At 27.1% G+C, this 21,127-nt stretch overlaps 1 protein-coding gene across 1 annotated transcript; it reads left to right on the top strand.

Moving 5' to 3' along the window:
- Positions 1-8,531: 8,531 nt before the first annotated feature.
- On the top strand, positions 8,532-17,900 carry FRD3 (MATE efflux family protein). The gene is made up of 13 exons (XM_028048734.2): positions 8,532-8,754; positions 12,926-13,037; positions 13,142-13,263; positions 13,645-13,968; positions 14,145-14,341; positions 14,419-14,554; positions 14,660-14,756; positions 14,848-14,948; positions 15,108-15,271; positions 15,554-15,742; positions 15,918-16,013; positions 16,110-16,231; positions 17,515-17,900. Exons 2-13 carry the CDS (start codon positions 12,955-12,957, stop codon positions 17,570-17,572), a joined length of 1,689 nt encoding a protein of 562 aa, XP_027904535.1. The 5' UTR covers positions 8,532-8,754; positions 12,926-12,954; the 3' UTR covers positions 17,573-17,900.
- Positions 17,901-21,127: the final 3,227 nt, after the last annotated feature.

Raw genomic sequence — 21,127 nt, forward strand, 5'->3', positions numbered from 1 at the left:
CTTTAATATAAAACAATGGTTAAATATGTTTTTCGTCCCTTAATTTTAAGTAAATTTTGGAATTAGTCTATTTCGAAACTTTAGATCAATTTAGTCATTCATCTTTCGAAACATGTGAATTCAGTTCTTTTAATCAAATTTTGTTAAGTTTATTTGACATTTCAAGCGCGTTTCATAATAGTATTTGATTTAATATTAAAGAAAAAATGTGTCAAACAATATAAGCAACTCAAATACAATCCTGAAATGTGTACGAAACATCAAATAAACCTAACAAAATTTGATTAAAATGACTAAATTCACGTGTTTCGAAAGATGAAGGATTAAATTGGTCCAAAATTTTGAAATAGACTAATTCCAAAATTTACTGAAAGTTTCTCTCATCTTTTTGTAAATGAGTTAGAACACCCCTCAAGTACTCTATTATTAATTTAATTTAATTCTTTGCCGATTAAAAAAAAGGACTAAAAACATATTTAATCCCGAAAAGGTTCTTTAGACCCCTGATTTTTATATAAATTTTAGTTAACTAACCTAATTAGAAGAAAGATAGTGCACGAACATTTTCACTAAAAAAAGGTGCATTTAAAGTGTAGAGTGTTCTAATCTGTCTTCAAATGTGAGAAGATATGTTAAACAAAATGAAGTACTAATTACAATGATGGGATCATAAGTTAGCTGAAAAATAAAATTCTTTACTTTTCTATGCTTTAATATTTTTTGTTTGCACTTCTCAGTTTATAATATTCCTCTAAATCTATCACTATGATTCTGGGAGAAGAATGAACCACTTCTTTTACTGTATGCGCAATTTATTTTTCTATATATATAAGCTTCGATTATTAAATTGGCCAATAACATTAACATTTTTGAGTCCGAAGAAAAGTAAGAGAGTTTTTAAATATAAGGGATCAAAAGTGTGATAGGGATTGCATGGTTTGGCTCTTTCACATGCATGACTTTTTATACAAATAAGTGTTATTATTTTGATATTATGTTAACATCATCGAAATTGTACCAAATGATGCATTATAAGTGATAAACTAAGTATCTTCATTACGTATATTTGCATTAGTTTAAATAATTTTAAGTATTCGTCCATAAAAGTTTAAGAATTTTTAATAATGGAACTTCACATAGGTGAGTTAGCCACAATTCTAGCATTAACATATAAGTAAATTTAAAAGAAGTTGTTAATATAAAAATTACGTATGTACAAACATCATATTTTTACAATAAAATTATATTTTGAATTTAAGAATTTTGAATATATTAAAATTTAACATAGGTGAATTAGCCACAATTCTAGTATTAATATAAGTAAACAAATCCTTGTAGTTTTTGTAAAAAGAAAGAAAGAATGAAAGATTTATTTAGGAGTTTTTTTAATATATATATATATATATATATATATATATATATATATATATATATATATATATATATATATATATATATATATAAATATAATGGTCAATAATTATATTTAGGAATTTTTTACTATTTTCAAAAAGATTTTTTTTACTTGCATATTATTTTTCTCATTGTAAACACTTATTACAATAAAATAAAAACACCACAAATTAAAGTAGGGCAAGTTAAAAATATTAAAAGTAACCCATTAACTAAGTAATAGTTATACTTATCTCAAAACATTACATCGCCTACAATTGCAGTCCCATACGGAAACCCACTAATGACATAGCATATAATAAGTGATAGGAACATTTTGACATTTTTTTAACTTGATAGTCACATTAATCTTGTACACAAAGTTATTAACTTTGTGATATGCGTATTATGTGTATATGTATGTGTAACATTAAACTATTTTAATACAAGTATTTATCATTTAAAGACATCAAATGAGTGAAATGAAGATTAGGCTATCATCATAATCTAATCCAAAACAATAGTTTCTACCTACAAATATCCAACTCTTGAATGAAACTACTATCGAAAGAAGAGAATAAGTATATAATGCTCAAATATCCTCTAATTTATTCTTAGGAAGTCAAACCTAACAAACAAACATACCTCTAAAAAATTAGACTAACAAGGATCTTTTCTAGTTATATTATACATGTTACATATGCTTTAAAATATAATAATAATAATAATAATAATATAATTATCTAAAACATAGAAAGTGTAGTCATTACAACCATTACAACACAAAATAAAAGGTTGAGTTAACCTACAAATCAACACTTTTAAACATGGGTAATGATATATGGACACTCATATACTTAACACTAATAAAATTATATTTTCAATTTCAAATATAAAATAGTTTAGGAAGAATTAAATAGAAAAGTAAATATATTAGGGTTTTTTTAGGTGTTAGATAGGTGTAGAAAAATCAAATGGTTTCCATATACCATTTTCCTTTAAACACTAACCAATATATATCCACACATATATTCAATCGCAAAATTACATTTCACGACATATTCCTTGTTTCAACAAAGGACCAAGTAATTATGATACTTTTTGGAAGACATATATTGAATGAGTATCACTAGAGTCTAATTAACATCTAAATGCATAATTAAATTCTTCTTGATGTCTATGGTTTTTCATATGTGAAACAAGGTACGTAATTTTTGATACGCATGCACTTAGCATTGAGTCAAGTCATGTGTAGAACCTTCAATACCTTCACACTACCTTATAACTTAATTTATAATTTGGTTACCTTCTTCCCATTAATGAGTTCCAATATTCAATATCAAAATCCACAAACTAGGTCATGTTACCATCCTAGGTGTCTTTTCTCAACCAATTCAACCATCACATGTCTAAGTTTAATTCATTCAATTTCGATCTGAATACTCAATTCAATCCCATTCATTATATTTATGACTAATAATTAATGTAGATATAAAATGTTATCAAAGTATTGTAAAATATGATATGACGACTTTGATGATGCAAGTCTAATTGTTAATAGCAGAATTATAAAGTTACTTAGTGGTAAAAATGAAAAGAATGGTGAGAATTATTATGAGTTCAATTCCTCTCACTAATATTTAGAAGTTATAAGATTGGTTTAAAGGATTTGGAAGACAGGGTAGAAGAAGTTGTAGGTTAAAAAAAGAATTGTTAATGTGTAGAGGTGTCAATTTGGCCCTTGACCCACTCTTCATTAAGCCTCTTTTTAGGGGGGACCCAAATGTTGTGCTTGTCTGGGTCGTTAGGTCCGTCTGGATCGTCATATTTTAAAAAAATAATAAATTTTTTATGTTGAAGATGAAAACACATAGGTTGGCCCTAATCCATAGGACTTTTGTGGAGTTTTTCACCCAGTAAACTTCTTTGATGGGTACTTTTTTTCAATGTAGGCTTTTTTGACCTTAGCCCACATGGGTCAGAGCTGGCCAAGTCCTATAAGCTAGACCAAATTGACACTTCTATTAATGCAGCACTAACAATTTAGTGATGTATACTTTTGTTATATAAAATAATACATGCTTATTAGGTTTTTTTTCTCTCTTACCAAAATGGCGATGATGAAGATTGTAGTCAAGTTTTGTATCTTTTTTCAACTTTGATAGGTTGAACCTTGTTTTACGTACACTTTTGGTTAGTAATAAGCCAATTGTTTCTCTCACCACAATGCTAATTTTTATTTTTTTTGTTGGAGTCCCTAAGATTTTAAAACATTTGGGGTAAACAACTTTAGTAGACAAACTATGATCAACTAAATGAATTAATTATGGTTCCAAACGATGTTCTGAAATAAAAAAATAAATTAAGGTGAGTGAATTAAGTGGAAGTGTGGCAATGATGAATTAAATAAGTAAGTAAACATTCATAGCCCACAGATTTTGTGGAGAACGCAATGATTAAGTTCAATGAATTGCAGCATTTGTATCCTTCATGTCTTTGACTTTTTATATTTTTGCAAAGCACGCTTCACTTTGTATAGATCAATTAAATATAAGTGAGAAAGAAGAGACTCCAACACATATAGATACATCAATTAAATACGAATACATAACTTTTCTCTCACATGAAAAACATCAATGTTGGAAGTTGCACTCGAAGATGAAATTCATAAATCCATTTAATTTAAGTTTCATAAAATTGTGTATGCACCTTTCCATATATTGTATGATTTGCTTGTATTGAACTAATTTTAATTTGTCATCTAGATCAGTGTGTCATTATGTCGTCATATGTTAGGTTCATATGCATTGTATAGTTCAACTTTAATTTAATACAAAATTTTCAGGTTCAAGTTATTCATAAATTTAAGTACTTTTAATTGAATTGTTATTAATTTTTTTTATATATTGAGTATATACAATTATAATATGTTTTAATTAAGGTTTTATAATTTAATTTTGTTTATTAACCGATATTGGTAAGACTGTTAAATTGTTTCATCATCTTATTTACTCATCTCCATGTGTAAAGAATGTGAGATCATGTGATTCATATAAAATAATATTGTGATTAATGTAAAATAAAATGTAATTATATTAATTACAAAACTTCATATTTATTGAGACATGATCAAAACAAGTAAATAAAATGATGAGACAAGATAATAGTCACGTCTAGGATGACAATAGGTTGGGTAAGTACTAGTGTCTACCCGCTACTTGACCTGTAATATAAGATCCAACTCGTTATCTATCCAATTACTGGATACCATTTAAAAGATACTTGTAAATATCCATAGATACCCACAAATATTTAAGAAAAGATAATTTATAGATTTTTAAAATAAAATTGCAAAAAAAAATATAAAGTATAATGTAAATTAAATTTAACCTACTAAAATATAAATTAAATTTTAATTTTAATTAAATTTAACCTAATAAAATATAAATTAAATTTTAATTTTAATTTTTTACCGATAATGAATCTTTGGAAGTATGAGTAATATGATATTCACACCCGACCCACTTATAAGCATGTATTAAATATTTGCTACTTGATTATATCCATTTAAAGTATTCACCTACTACCCATAGTAAATTGTATCCACAAATACCTAGACACATATATTTTTTTTATGACAAATCATGTCATTCATTTATGAAAAATTAAATTACAAATATTTAGTTAAAAATACAAAAGTTTAAATACTCAATAAATAAAAATAATTTAGTAGACACTCAATTGAAAAACTTTAAACTTAAGTAAACTTAAAATTTATAATAAAAGATAATTAACTATTCTTGAGATAAAAATGTACCAAAAGGATGTATACACCGACATTTTTAAATGGAATAATTTAGTGAGGACAATGTTTAATTTAAAATCAAATAATGAATTAATCATATTATTGAGTGGTAATTGCACATTTCATAATAACATAAAAGTTTTTTTTTTAGACAATGAAAATGCAAAGTTGTGTAATATATATATATATATATATATATATATATATATATATATATATATATATATATATCATAAATTTAAGATTTTTCTTCTCGACTTAACCATATATTGTTATACGATATATATTTTTATAGTAATCATAATAATTAGTTTGGATTATAATTATTTAAAAGTCGTGTCATAATAATTTATATTTAGTTGATAGTGTGAAAAAAAATTAAGCTAACAGTACATGAAAACTAAAAATTTTCTAACATATTATTTAAAAAAAATTAATGTTAATTATTACTAAAATCAAGTAAGTTATTTTAAAATTATAAAACAAAAAGTGTATGCACTGTAAGTTAAAAACTAAACCATAATAATCTAAGTGTAGATTTTACACTTTAACTTTATTCATGTCAAAAAGAAAAAACTATTCAAATTGTTTTGCAGCTGTCACTGATTTTCAATCTTTTCTTTATCAATTGTTTGCTCCACTGATATTTTCAATTGTGAACTAATTGGTTCACCAATTTTTCATCAACCAGTTATTTTAATCTTCGTTTGTTCCCCACAAAAAAAAAAGAGTGTTTGTTTTGATTTTTTATATAGCACGAGTGCGTGTCTTCCAAGGTAAAAAGTAAGTGGAAAAACCAACTCAGTTCTTATAATAAAGTATAAATACACTTACAATCTTAATCGATGTACGTATTTGATTGGATTGGACGAAACTTTCCACAATTTTTTTTAAAAGAACAAAAAAATATAGAATTAACTTTTCATAAATTAAAGCTAATAACTATATATAGACAAATTAAGGGTTAAATATGTTTTTATCCTTCAAGTTTCAGTGAATCTTACTTTATACCAATTTAGTCCTTCATCTTTAGAAATGTGTGAATTTAGTTTTTGTTACCAAATTTTGTTAAGTTTATTTAATATTTTAAAATAATATTTGAGTTAATATTGAAGCGAAAATATATGGTGTAAACAATTCAAATGGTATCATGAAATGCGTTTGAAACGTCATGTCAACCTAACAAAATTTGGTTAAAATGACTAAATTCACACACTTTTAAAGATCAAAGACTAAATTTGTAAAAAAATTTAAAGATGGACTAATTTCAAATTTCATTGAAACTTGAGCGATAAAAACATATTTAAATCACAAATTAATAATCTTTTATTACGAATAAACTTATTTTATAAAAATCTTTACAAAGAAGCATGAGGATACATTTTATATTTTGGGTTCGTCGTAATATTTTAAAGTGTTGCATTTGTTGAATACAGTGAATAAATAACATAAAAAGAATATTCTGTTTGAATTGTATATGATTAAAGTTATTTTAGTGTTGATAAACTTGATTAGTACTAATGCTTGCATGTAATAATTTAATGAAGTAATGGGTAGCATCGTGTGCCTTCCACACGAAAGTTAATTGAAGATTAAATTTAATAATCTAGGGCACGCGGCTTCCACGGGAAAAAGTGGAAATTCCAACTTAGATACTATTGTGTGATTACTTTTTATTATGATTATGATATCATTAGGACCAAAGTGATATAAAGTGACATGAGCATATGCTTTAATGTTAACCTTTTGATTCCATAACTTTTATATGTAAATAAAAGGATCTGCTTTTTTATCTGAAATATTTGTTATCTATATTTCCATATTAACTATTTTAATTTTTCTGTATTCCTTGAGTGCAAGCTTTTATTTATATACATAACCAAATATCTCTTATTTATTTTTCACTTTTATTAAAAAAAGAGAATATATATTATAATGCGCAAGTTGTTTACTAGTTTATTACCAATTGAGTGCATCAAGTATTAAATTCTTTCGATTTTAATAAGTGATTAATTTCAAATTAAAAAAAAGTATAAATATACATAAGTATAGTATTGAAAACAGAAATTTCATCAGCCATACATTGAACAAGAATATTTCTTAGAGAATATCTTTGCTATAGTTTTAATCTCCAAGAAAAACTTGATTCAGCAAAAGAGGAAACATCTACATTAGTATCAAACAAGAGATATAAAACTCCTTATATTGTTTCATCATTATGAGAAATTCACATGTGAAGTTATAGTAACAAAGGAACAAAAAAAGAAGAAAATATGATAAATTCACGTAATGTTTTGACATTTTGTGTTAAGAGGTGATTCTATTTACCAGAAATTTTGTACTTTGCTTGAATAAGAAAAAATTCTCTAAAAAACTTCTAGCAGAAAAATAAAATAATTATTCTTAATAAATAAACTTTAAGTTTATCCTAACTCTATAAACGAATTTGTAAGATACATCCACTTATATATTATAAAGTTATCTTATCTTTAATTGATGTGAAATCTTTAACATATTTTTCTTATGTCGAGACATATATATTTCAAACAATAGGTGATTTAATATCAGTCTGAGAGTGAATATTATGATAAACATAACAAACAACAAATTTCGTTAGAATATTTTGGAAGTCCCACATCAGACTAGATATAAGGTTAATTCACAATACATAAGTAGGATGCAAACCTTATCTTACAAGTCAGTTTTGTGGAGTTGAGTTAGGTTTAAAAACTCACTTCTAACATGACATCAAAGCTAAGTTAAAACCTATCCTAATAAGCTTTATTGGACATTCTGTTCCACTCGATATTGAGCCGTTAATGGATCACCCAGTACTATGACTTCTAGAACTTACCTCACATATAAATTTATTTATTTTTATAAGAGAAGACAAAGACTTCCCCACGTACACGAAAAATGAAAATGGTGATATGTGCATGTTATTGAAACCAGAAAAAATTAGGTCAGATTGTGGTAGTACAATTTAATTTCCAAGATTGGGATATTGGAGCTTAATGGGATTCACACGTAGCCCACAATGCTACTCTATTTCATTCCCAATGAGCAACGAATGAAAAGCACCACAATTTGTAGCATAAAGTAGAACAATATTTTATACTTCACCTTACACCTTGCTTATCAATCTATCATAGTGGACATTTATCAAACATTTCCTCTTCTCATTCTCTTTGCTTCACACACACCACAATTTCTTAATCACCAAAACCAACACCTGTAAATTGTTGTTGGCATGCCGATACGTGTCACACTTCACACTTTCGATCACTAATTTTCCTCTTTTTTCTGCCATTTTAAACCATTTTTAAAAATTAACAAGTTGACAAAAAAACAATATTATTCAACCCTTATCTCTCTCATGTGTGAATCATACATATTTTAAATACCTAGGAAAACAGTGGGACAAAGGGTACTTATAAAAAGGGGAGTGGTGTAGGTTGGGTTTGTCATGTAACAAGTTTGTGATCTTAGTGTTTGAGAGAAGAAGCATTGAGAGAGTTGGTGGAAGGTTGAAGAACAAACCTCTTTAGGAATACAAGGTATGTTATGGAATGAAACTCCTTGCATTTCTCATCTAAATGCAATTCATTTCATTTCACATTTTTATTGAATATGTTAGATTTTATTTATCTATAATAATTAATCGATATATTAGGGATGTCTCAACTCTTATACACAAAATATCAGAAAGTAAAACTTCTCTATTATTCTTTGATATCCATATATTTAATTCTTACCTTCACATTTATGTGCTAAGTTCTTCGTTCTTCTTCTTGTTATTCTATGAAGTGAAAATGGTGAAGAGGTAAAGTATACTCCATGAGATAAAGATGCATGCTTTTGCTTTTTCCACATTACAAATCCTTGTTTTAAAATGGGGAAGCTCTTTATGGAACCATGCCACTAGGAAGAAAAAAAAAACAATGTGTGTTAATTAAAAAACCTACCATGATTGTTTGGTTTAGTTGCATACTAAAGCTTAAAATTATTGTGATAACTTTTGTGAATTCAACATCACAATACACCAAATGGCTAAATTAGTCACTCCTCTAATCTAAAGTTGATCAACTTCCATGCTATCTAATTGGTCACTTGTAAATAAAGTTTTTTTTCTTGTATTTTTTTTTATACACATGTGGATTAATTTAGTAATTGTTTAGGATTCTAAAAGGGATGGTAAAAGTAGACATTTTTACACCTAACAATTGACCACACAATAACAAAATATCTAAGCTTATTTTTTAAGTGAAAAGCAAATGCATATTTGAAAAAATATTTATATAAAGAATTTATATGAAAAAGGAATACATGCACATTTAGTGTAATTTATGAAATGATGTGAAATTGGGTTTATATAAGTGGAAAATTTGTGTGATCACAATTTTTGAGAGATGCAATTGATGAGAATGTGGAAAGTCATTGGTGGTGTACGGATTAGGTTGGGGGACCCACCAATATGTAAATCACAATGTTAAACCTTGTTCCATTTTCTTTGGGCCAATGTACGGTTTTAATCTCTCTTCAAATAACACATCATATACTATATATGCTTCTTCTTTCTCTCATTTAATAATATTTTTAAAGGGTTAAATATGTTTTTAGTTCCTTAAAAATTAGTCTTTTTTTTTTAATTTTAAACCAATTTAATTCATCATCTTTAATAAATGGGTGAATTTAATCTTTTTAACCAAATTTTGTTAAGTTTATGTGACGTTTTAAACGTGTTTCTAAGTAAACATTGAAGTGAAAATGAATTATACGATGTAAACGACTTAAATACTATCATGAAATATCATGAAATGCTTTTAAATCGTCAAATAAACTCAAAAGAATTTGGTTAAAAAGACTAAATACACACATTTTCAAAGTTGAGAGATTAAATTAGTCTAAAGTTTCGATGAGAGACTATTTCCAATCTCCACCGAAAGTTAAGGACCAAAAACATATTTAACCCTGTTTTAAAATATAGTGTTTATTCTTGATGATCCATTTTAATTTCTTTGTAAAATATTATCCTCTTTTAGAAATTTGTATCATATCTCAAAATTCACTTGTCAATACAAAGAATATTATTCATTTTAATTATAATTTTTTTTATTTCTATAGAAATATGCATATTATTCTTTATAGTTTTAAGTATCTAATTTCATTTTAATAACTTCCTTCTTCATTAGATTTAAAAATATAATATGGCATTTATACTATAATTATTTAACAGAGTTAAATGAATTCTCTAAACTAAAACCAAAAATTGCAGATTTATACAAATCCATATATTTTTTGTGTTACTAACTCTATATAATATAGATATAGTTGTCTTATTCAATAATTTGAAAATTATGGCAAAAGTATCCATGACAAACACATTAACTTGGTTAAAAATTCATAAGTTTTGTTGCTATTTGTTTGTGTTTAAGTACTTATAAAGAACTGAGTTTAATTTGACATAGTGGAGAAACAGTGGCCAACAAGGTAAGGGATTAGTATTATACGTTACTCAGTCATACGTGTTATTTTGGTGCGTGCACACACACAACTATGTGTAAGTGTAATTACTATATACTAAATATATTTTTTATTTTTAAATTATTCAAAAAAAATCGTTTTCTTTTTAAAGTAAATAATATATTTATTTTATTCCCGTATTTTATGAAAATTATGTAAAACATTTTTTTTTTAAAACGAGCGCGTGAAGTATTTTTTATATGACAAATGAAATATATTTAATCTTTTCTATTAAGTTATAAGAACGAAATAAGCTATTAATATGGTAAAAGCCAACTATTGGATAGAAACATTATACAGGCTTTTTTATTATATTTTGAATTGTTAAAAAAATAATCATCAAAATTATTTCAAATATATGAATAAAAAAACATATTACTTTTTTACTCAACATATTATAATTTAAACTTTTTCTATCATTTTCATGAGGATGTGACGCCATTGCATTTTCTTTTCCTTTTCAATGGATTTGTATATTTGACTACTCATCACTATTATTATTATTATTATTATTATTATTATTATTATTATTATAATAGAAAAACAACTTTATGTGTAGGTTCTAATTCATCCCAAATTCAAATCACTAAAGTGCGTAAGCTTTCTTTCTATTTTACTAGAAAATAGGCATTAAAGTGGATTTAGATTCGTTGCTTAATGAACTTTTCTTTCTTCATACATAAATTTCAACATATTGTATTGTCATTCATTTTTGATAAATAAAAAAAAAATCTTTCAAAACAGGATAGGGTGTGAAACTTTTAATTGGTTACTGAATTTTATTTTTATTTCTTACGAATATGGACTCTTATAGGTAGAAAATTGACTTTCATGATTTATTCACATCTTATATCATTAACTTGTATTTGGGTGATTTATAAAAATTAATTTTAATTAAAATGGAGTTCGAGATTAAGTAATTTTATCATTTTGTAAGAAATTAACAGCAAAATTCATTATTTATCGTAAAAACTTTGTTTTGTTTATTATATGAAGTAATATTTTAAAAGTAAAGTAAGCTTGGTTCAAGAAGAAAATATAACTTTTTATGGTAAAACTCCTATCTTTTTATTCATAAAAATATTTTTTTATCTCACATGCAACTCAGTTTTTATGTTAATTTTCTTAAAGTACTGAAACTTTAATTAATTCTAATATTTTGTGCATCATCATTATATGTATTTTTGGTTTTATGAAATTAATAACAAGGTGTGGATTATTTTCTTATGAATGGGAAAGGGAGAAGTACCCCATCATATATTCTCATGTATAAACAAAAGAGCACTTTTTTGTTTAAATATAAGCAAAATTTTAATTATTTTACTTCATTTAATAATACTTTTTTATTAAAATACCATAATTTTATTAAATGCATAACCTTATTGTCTATATTTTTTTTTGTTTAAAAGTGATATTTTTGGGAAAATATTTTAAAAATGATAAAATTTAACACAGTTGATTAATTTTCTGTTATTTTTTTTATAAATGAAAGATGGTAGGTAATACCATGTTAGAAGACTTTCAAAGTTTAGATTTAGGATCTATAATGAATATCAAAAAGTATATGCATAATGGTGTAAGATTCCAACACTTGTGTCTTATTCATGAGTGCTTTACCTTTTATCTTATTTGAAAGAAAGAAACTGACATGTTCTGACTTGTAAATCCTGCAATTCTTTAAGCATTTGTTTACATTAATTAATGTATTATACATTCTTGATCTAAGTAGATATTACAAGAGATTAAAAGGTAAATGTCATCATATATCATATACAACTAAACATTAAATAAAAAATAGAACTTCTTTGTTGTAACTGGGAACTGTTGTTTCATCTGAATGTCAATTAATTCAAGTTTGAAAGAGTTGTTTCATCACAGAAAGAAAGACATTATTAAAACGCATCTGAGGAAGGTTGAAACTGCAATAGTGATGATACTTTTGTCAGCAACTTTTTTTTCAGCACTCCTTGATTTCTGCAACACTTAAATCGACATTAATTTATGTTGTTTTTGCGTATCAGCAACATTGCCATAAATAGGTGACTTTTCCTTTAGTGATCTGTGTCAAAAGAGCACAATACATAGTTTATTTATGGTGTGAAGAACAAGCTTGAGTTTCCTGCATGGAGATCTATATCAAACACTTTTTTCTTTCTTTTTTGATGATTGAAAACACTGAACGACCTCAAACTCAAAACTTGACAGATTGTTGAGATTTAAAGGGAAACATCATCATGGACGAGAATGGTAGCTCAAGTAATGAACCAAAGAACAACAACAGAAACCTGCCTGTCTCAGTTTTTTTCAAAGATGCAAGGTACCCTTATATTTTATCACACTTGTTTCATGGAGGAGCAACATCATTCAACAAACAAATATGTGACTGCAAAATTCTAACACTTGGTTCAACAACATATGCAGACATGTTTTCAAGATGGACTCCATTGCTAAGGAGATACTTGGGATTGCATTCCCATCTGCACTGGCTGTTGCTGCTGATCCTATTGCTTCTCTCATAGACACAGCATTCATAGGCCACTTGGGTATATTAATTTCCTTGTCATCATTTATGTGATGTTTTCACAAAAAGACACACAAACACATGTAAATTGCACTAATCAGTTTAATCTATTGTTTCATTTACTATCAGAATCTTTATTGGACCACCATTAATGTTTATTCTTACACATAAGATGTATATGTCTCGGTGTTATAAGGTTAATTCACACATATACAAGTCACTACAAATTTCATTTTACAAGTCGGTTTTGTAAGGTTAAGTTAGAATTAAAATCTACTCTTTAACAATATGGTGTAACATAATAGGAAGGTCTAGTATATCATTTGGTCCCTACATAGGAACAGTCTCTACAGACTAAATGCTCTTACTTTTTACACTGACTTTTTATTGTTGATGTGTTTAGGGCCTGTGGAGCTTGCTGCAGCAGGAGTGTCCATCGCTTTGTTCAACCAAGCTTCAAGAATTACCATCTTCCCTTTGGTTAGCATCACGACTTCCTTTGTGGCTGAGGAAAATACCATCGAGAAAATCAACAAAGAAAAGAATTTGACTGAAAACATTAAGGCCAAGTCCAAGGAGGTAAGGCCCGAGGATCAATTGGTTCAAGATTTAGAGAAAGGAGCATCCAAGGAACACAATGAGACTTCAACAGAATCTTCATCTTCAAGAAGTGCTTCAAGCGAGCTCGTGGCAAAAGGTTGTGCAACTGAGAATGTGGAAATGGATGGTACTTTCTGTCACTTTCTGGTTTTGCCTTTCTACTTTGATGTATACACTAATAATACACATGACAAACATTATAGCTTAGAATAGGAAATTCATCATGATAAAGATTATGTATGAGTATATATGAAAGTTTGTGTTCTCCCATTTTAGTTCAACAATAACAAATTTCCTTATCAGATTGCAATACTGGTGTCAGCAAATCTACCTCTGCTAGCAGTAGTAGTAACAAGAGTGTGTCAAAAGCTGGAAGGAAGAAGCGACACGTTGCTTCTGCATCAACAGCACTACTTTTTGGCACAATCCTTGGTCTCCTTCAAGCTGCAACTCTTATATTTGCAGCCAAACCTCTATTAGCTGCAATGGGTTTGAAACCTGTATGTAATCTTACTTGATTTTCTAGAGGGCATTTTCTTAATCTTTTACTGAAGTGAAGCTATTTCTCTTTGTGTAGGATTCTCCTATGCTAAATCCAGCTGTTAAATACTTGAGATTGAGATCTTTAGGTGCTCCTGCAGTGCTTCTCTCCTTGGCCATGCAAGGAATCTTTCGAGGATTCAAAGACACTACAACTCCTTTATATGTTATTGGTAGGTTCAAATGGAGACAAAGTAAAAGCATCAAAAGTTCAAAATGCATATTAGTCAAATTTCTCCTTCACTTGATTCATCTTGTGTGTGTTGTTTCATGATTAGTTTCGGGGTATGCATTGAATGTGGCTTTGGATCCAATTCTTATCTTCTACTGCAAAATGGGCATCAAAGGTGCAGCCATTTCACATGTGCTCTCTCAGTAAGTCTTGCTTTGTTTCATCCTTGTAGTGTTCAAGCATTTCATTTAGCCATAACATGAACTTACAAAAATGTTGACCCTTTCTGATTAGGTATGTGATGGCATTGGCCCTCTTGTTGATATTAACTAGAAAAGTGGATCTTGTACCTCCAAGTATCAAGGACTTGCAGATTTTCAGGTTTCTTAAAAATGGTATGTGGTGGATGGCATTGAACTCAATATTTTTGGTTTTGATTTCTGTACTATAACTGAAATCTCACTCTCCTCTGCTAGAAATAAGAACACAAAACAGATAATTCTTGTTTAATTAGTGACCAAACTCATGCTAAAGTTCATCTTGAATTTCAATAGGTGGTCTTCTGTTGGCAAGAGTTGTAGCTGTGACATTCTGCCAAACCTTGGCAGCCTCATTAGCAGCAAGATTTGGCCCAATTCCTATGGCTGCTTTCCAAACCTGCTTGCAGGTGTGGCTCACATCTTCCCTTCTTGCTGATGGTTTAGCTGTTGCTGTACAGGTACATAAACATTTTTCTTGCTCATATATATATATATATATATATATATATATATATATATATATATATATATCACTTATATATTCTAAATTGGCCTTATCTCTAGTAGATGTAGAACTTACAGCATAAAATGTGATCATGTAACAAAGGTTGAATATTTTGCATCAGATCATGAGCTTAAATCTTACTATTCACATTATTATGCATACAGAAAAAAGAGAAAGTCTTGTATAACTTGTTGATGAAATGAGTGTTAGTAATGACTTTCACTATATCACACAGGCAATTCTAGCTTGTTCCTTTGCTGAGAAAGATTATGAAAAGGTGATTGCTGCTGCAACACGAACGCTTCAGATGAGTTTTGTTTTAGGAGTTGGACTCTCTCTTGCAGTTGGAGTTGGTTTATACTTTGGAGCTGGAATCTTCTCCAAAAGTGTTCTTGTTGTGCACTTAATCAGAATAGGACTCCCGGTACAAACATATTTCTGCATCATTTTCACTACAAGGAATAATTTTGATAAGTTATAAGAATGAAACACATATCAGAAAGTTTATATCACGCACAACAAGTAACAACAACAAAGAAAGAATTTGACAAATATTTTCTGTGTGATTTTTATCTGATGAATTTCATATCACTCACCAGTTTGTTGCTGCAACACAACCAATCAACTCATTAGCCTTTGTCTTTGATGGTGTGAACTATGGCGCTTCTGATTTTGCATATTCTGCATACTCCTTGGCAAGTTCACCTACCATGATTTGTTTTTAAAGTTTCTAATGTGGCATTAATGTCCAAATTTATTAAGCTATATATTTTTTATGAAATTGTTCTCAGGTTACTGTGTCATTAGCAAGTGTTGCTTCACTGTTCCTTCTCTCTAAGAGCAAAGGATTTGTTGGACTATGGATTGCACTAACCATATATATGAGTCTTCGCATGTTTGCTGGTGTATGGAGGTAAAAATTATTCCTTGTTTTAGACCATGTTTTTACCACCTTCTAAAAAAAAAATTATCAATTTTTTGTATAAATCAAAATTAGTTTATGCATATAATATTGATAAATTTCTATTTTTATAATTGTTAATATCCTAATTTAACTTACAAAAAATTGATCCCAACATGCCTTAAAAATATATATATAAAAAAAAATACTACATATTATAACATAGCATACAGCATATTATAATTAAGGTTTATAATGAAGAGGTGGGAAGAAATTTTTCCATAAGCACTTTAAAAAAATTAAGAAAAAAGAAACCAACTTCTAGAGATGCTAAAATTAATTTTATTTACATAGAATTAATTTGTATAAATTATTTTTTATCTTTTTTTTTTCAATTTTCTTTTTAACTTTTGCATAAATCGGTAATTTCAGCTTATAAAAAGTTTTAAATTTTCTCCGAACAAGTCTAATATATATTGTAATAATTTAATTAAAATGTTTTCTCAGTGTAATATCATCTTACACAATCACCATGCATCATGAATGATGCATGGTTAGATATTGAAATTTAAAATAATTATTTTTAAATTACATCTAAGATTATTCATATGTTAATAAAATAATTTTTTTATAAAAACAATATCAAAATTAAGGTCATAATATAATGACAAAACTTGAAAACAATTAATTAAATAAGTTCTTTAGAGTTATTATATGTATAATTGAAGAATAACATCAAAAGAGTAGGATAGAAAAGACTAATATTTTATACATATATAACTACAATATGTTAATAATCAACTAGCATGAACAGGCGCAATATTGTGTACGTATTTTTTAAATATTAAATGTACGTAATATTATATTAGTAGATGATGATATTGTAATGTTATTAAGTTAATATATAAAATAAAATTATATTTATTAAAAATAAAGTGATATATATATATATATATATATATAAATATATCATAAAAGATGAGAGAATAATCGTTGATAAATAAATAATAAAGAGAAAAGGCAGAAATAAACAGTTTTATAAAAAAATCGTAAAAATAACGGTTAATTTTTAAAATTTAATAAATAATTATATTTTAAAAGATAAAATTGGTATTTTGAAAAGTGAATATAAAAGAAGGAATCATCTTTATATATTGTTATAGATACGTATGAAATATATAAATCCATCAAATTGTATCCATTCAAACCGCAGAAAAACATAGAAATTGTAAAATAGGCAATAATTAAGATCTGAATCACTTGTGCTTAATCATACACATGCAATGCAAATGCAGGATGGGAACAGGAACAGGACCATGGCGTTTTCTGAGAGGACGTTCAATGATGTCTTGATGATGCAATCTAACAAAACAAAATGGGAAGAAAATATGTTGTTTTGTATCAGTTTTCATCGTTTAGGATCAGTTTTTTCCAAGACATAATTTCTGTTCTCTACAATGGTGATGATAGTCTTATTAATATTCTATATTGAATAGGCGATTTACAAGTGTAAGTGTCATATCTTAAAAGTTTGGTTTTTTTTCCTTTTTATTTTTGACCTATGGTCTCTGTTTAATGTATTCTCTACCACTCATTGTTATATTTTGTATTCTTCCTACTGTTACTATGTAAACTCAATGCACGTATACATATTTGAGACAAATAAATTACTTTTCTGTTATTCATAGTTCTAAGGACATTTATCACTTTTTCGTTTCATCCCTATGTCACTTTGATCAAATACAAGAGGAAAAGAAAATAAGAGAAATAAATATTTGGTTTTTCAAACTTTTAATTTGTTCTTATACTTTTAAAACAGTTTTTATGAAATCTTTTAACCAATTGACAAGAGGAATTTAAGAATGCATATTGTTTAACATTTATATTTAGCATAAATTAAAAGAGAATGAAAAGAAAACACAAGAGACAACAAAATTTATACCGGTTCGATTCAATTGAATCTATATCCGGTCTCTAGCTTTCCTCACTAGAAATTCCACTATAACAACAAGAGAAGGAATACAAGAATCCCTTATGCAATTCATAAACTCTAAAACCACACTTCTTGAAACACCCCTTCAAGAAATGCAAAAATTGTAATGTTCTTAGCAATTACAAACAACTACCACAATCACAATGATAGAAGACAGAATTTCAGATTCAAGAAATCACAAAAATAGTTTAAAACAGTAGCAGTGATGGAACAATAACACTTGATTCAGTATGCAGCTTTGGTGTCAATATTACACCCTCTTCACTAGATCTTGATAATCACTTAAGCACTGATGCAGAAACTGGTCCAAGAAAATCTTAGCACACTTTCTTTTCTCTTTTGGTTGAAAGAAACGTTCCACTTACCAGGTGCAGTGATCTGACTATTTGAATAGGCTTTTGTCAGGGAATACCTAGTTGATTAGGTTATCTAGCTAATCAAATAGATTATGACAAAACTCAAGTACATGTTCCAAAATTAATCTAATTGACTAAATTAGTATTTTAATCGACTAGCGCGACAACAAAACAACAATTTTAACCATCACACACATCAGACATGGCCTAATAAATTAGATTAATATTCTATTCAACTAAATGTGAGATATTTAACACATTTAGCTTGACTCACATCAAGTTCATACAAATATCTATGTCTTGTTTAATTTCCATTTATTCTATGGACATCATAAAAAAAACATAAATTCTCTTTGAAAAATAGTAACAACACAAACTAGCTTTATAAGATTAAATTTTTTAAAGTTCATTTTTTAAAATAATATTAAAAACATTTAAAGTGTATCATAATAATTCTTTTAAGAGTTATGGAACACTAGTTTTTAATTTATTCCTTTTAAATTTCATTGTGTTATATCATTCTTAAAATATAATACATGAGTTTTATAAAGTTTACATTTTAATAATTTTTCATTTATATTTTGGTTGAAAAAGAAAGCATTTTTAAGATATAAACATATTTTTAACATTTAGAATTCAAATTTTTAAATTTTGTATAATGGAAATACACTTTCATGAGCCTTAATAATATTTACATCTTGGATTTATTAATCAAGTTATGACTTTTCCAATGAAAACGACTTAGAACAGTGATGATTCATTAAACCTAATATTTTGGAGTGTTTCTTTTTGCACCACATAATTTCCATTTGCACCCCATCAGATGATTAAAGTCACCCCTAATCAGATTGTATAATCGAAGAATGATGTGTTTTATATTATACAATCCCAAACATTTTTTGAAACAAGTTTTAACTTTTGAATTGTGCAATTTAGAAATCAATTTTACTTTTTGGATTGTATATTTCAAACATAACAAATAACTTTCGGATTGTACAATTTAAAAATTAAAATTTATCTTCAAAACAATGTGTTCCGAATTTTGTAATCAAGAACACAAGTATGATTTTCAAATTGTATAATCCATAACACAATTCTAACTTTTAAATTGTACATTCTAAAACCATTTTTTTCAACTTTCAGATTGTATTCACCTTCAAGTTTAGTGATCAACTTCCTTCTTTTGCTCTCTACACCACCTTTTTTTTATTAATAACACCATTGTCCGTAGAACATTTTTATAAAGAGGATAACTATATTGTAGTTAATTTATATAATGGCTAATTTGTGTGAACAACTTTTTTTTTTACTATATTAATGATATATAAGTTTATTAGCTTGCTTGATAATTATTCTTCGTTCCAAAATATATGTGTATAACGATTGTTTAAATAATCAAATAAATTACAAGATATTCCAAAAGCTTTATCAAATTACACTTATACTTCGTGATTTTTCAAGCATTACAATGCTTTCTCCTAGTAAGTGCAATATTTTAAAACTTGAAAAGACCACATGAAATGTAAGAAAAAAAGGATAATATAATGATTTTAAAATAAAATAAAAATGTGTAAATTTTTAAAAATGAATGTTTCAGTATAATTTAAGAAAATATAGAAATGGGTGTACAATTTACTTTAATAATTTGTTATCTTCGATCTTTCCTCTTTCAATAACGCCAGAAAAAGAAGTTGTGTTTTTGTTTTTTTGTATAGAACCTCTATTGAAAGTCAAATCTAGCATAGTGAATCTTTTGTCCATTTGAAAGATTTTGCTTTTGTTTTTTTCTCTTTATTTTTTTCTTCTTCTTTCTTTTTTTTATTTTATTTAATTTATGTTACAAAAAAAAAATGGAAATGTACCAATCGAAATGAATATTGACAATTGTCATCATTCTTTGCATGAGAGCATAGGATTTAGAGACTGAATTGAACATCATCCACTATTAAAATCAATCAACTTCCAATGTTGTTAACTAGAATATTAATATAGTTTTGCATTATGTTTCGGTAGAAATTCATGGATCCACATGATTTTGGTTTGAGAAACCAAAAGTAATTAATCATGTTTTTTGTGATTTGTGATTTAGCTTTAGTTATTTTCTCCATTGAATTATCACCACTTATATGTTCTGTTTCCAGTATTATAGTTTAGAATCCCTCTGTGTTGAATTCATTTTTGTGTCCTTCACTTGTGTATAATTTTGTATACTTTCACATGCTTATAAGAACAACATGGGTGGGTCTTCATGAATATGAGTATTAAATAAGGATGTACTCAATTACTTTTTTTTTTCTAAGAAAAGTCAAGTGACTTTTAGTTGATTTTTATGTAATGAATGAACTTCAAAAAAAAATAAAGATTAATTAAATTTAGGCGACTTTCTTACTATTAAAAAAACTTATATTTTTTATGAATTTTATTTTAATTCTCATATTTCTCATATTACTAAAAAAATTTATATTTCTTATGAATTTTGTTTTAATTCTCATATTTCTCGTATAATATGAGAATTTTTAACAGTGAAAGTTTCTGAATCCCCATATCAAATGTATGGTT

Source organism: Vigna unguiculata, chromosome 1 (assembly GCF_037176805.1).
Source record: "Vigna unguiculata cultivar grain cowpea cultivar isolate G323 ecotype 2 chromosome 1, ASM3717680v1, whole genome shotgun sequence".
NCBI classification, from domain to species: domain Eukaryota; kingdom Viridiplantae; phylum Streptophyta; class Magnoliopsida; order Fabales; family Fabaceae; genus Vigna; species Vigna unguiculata.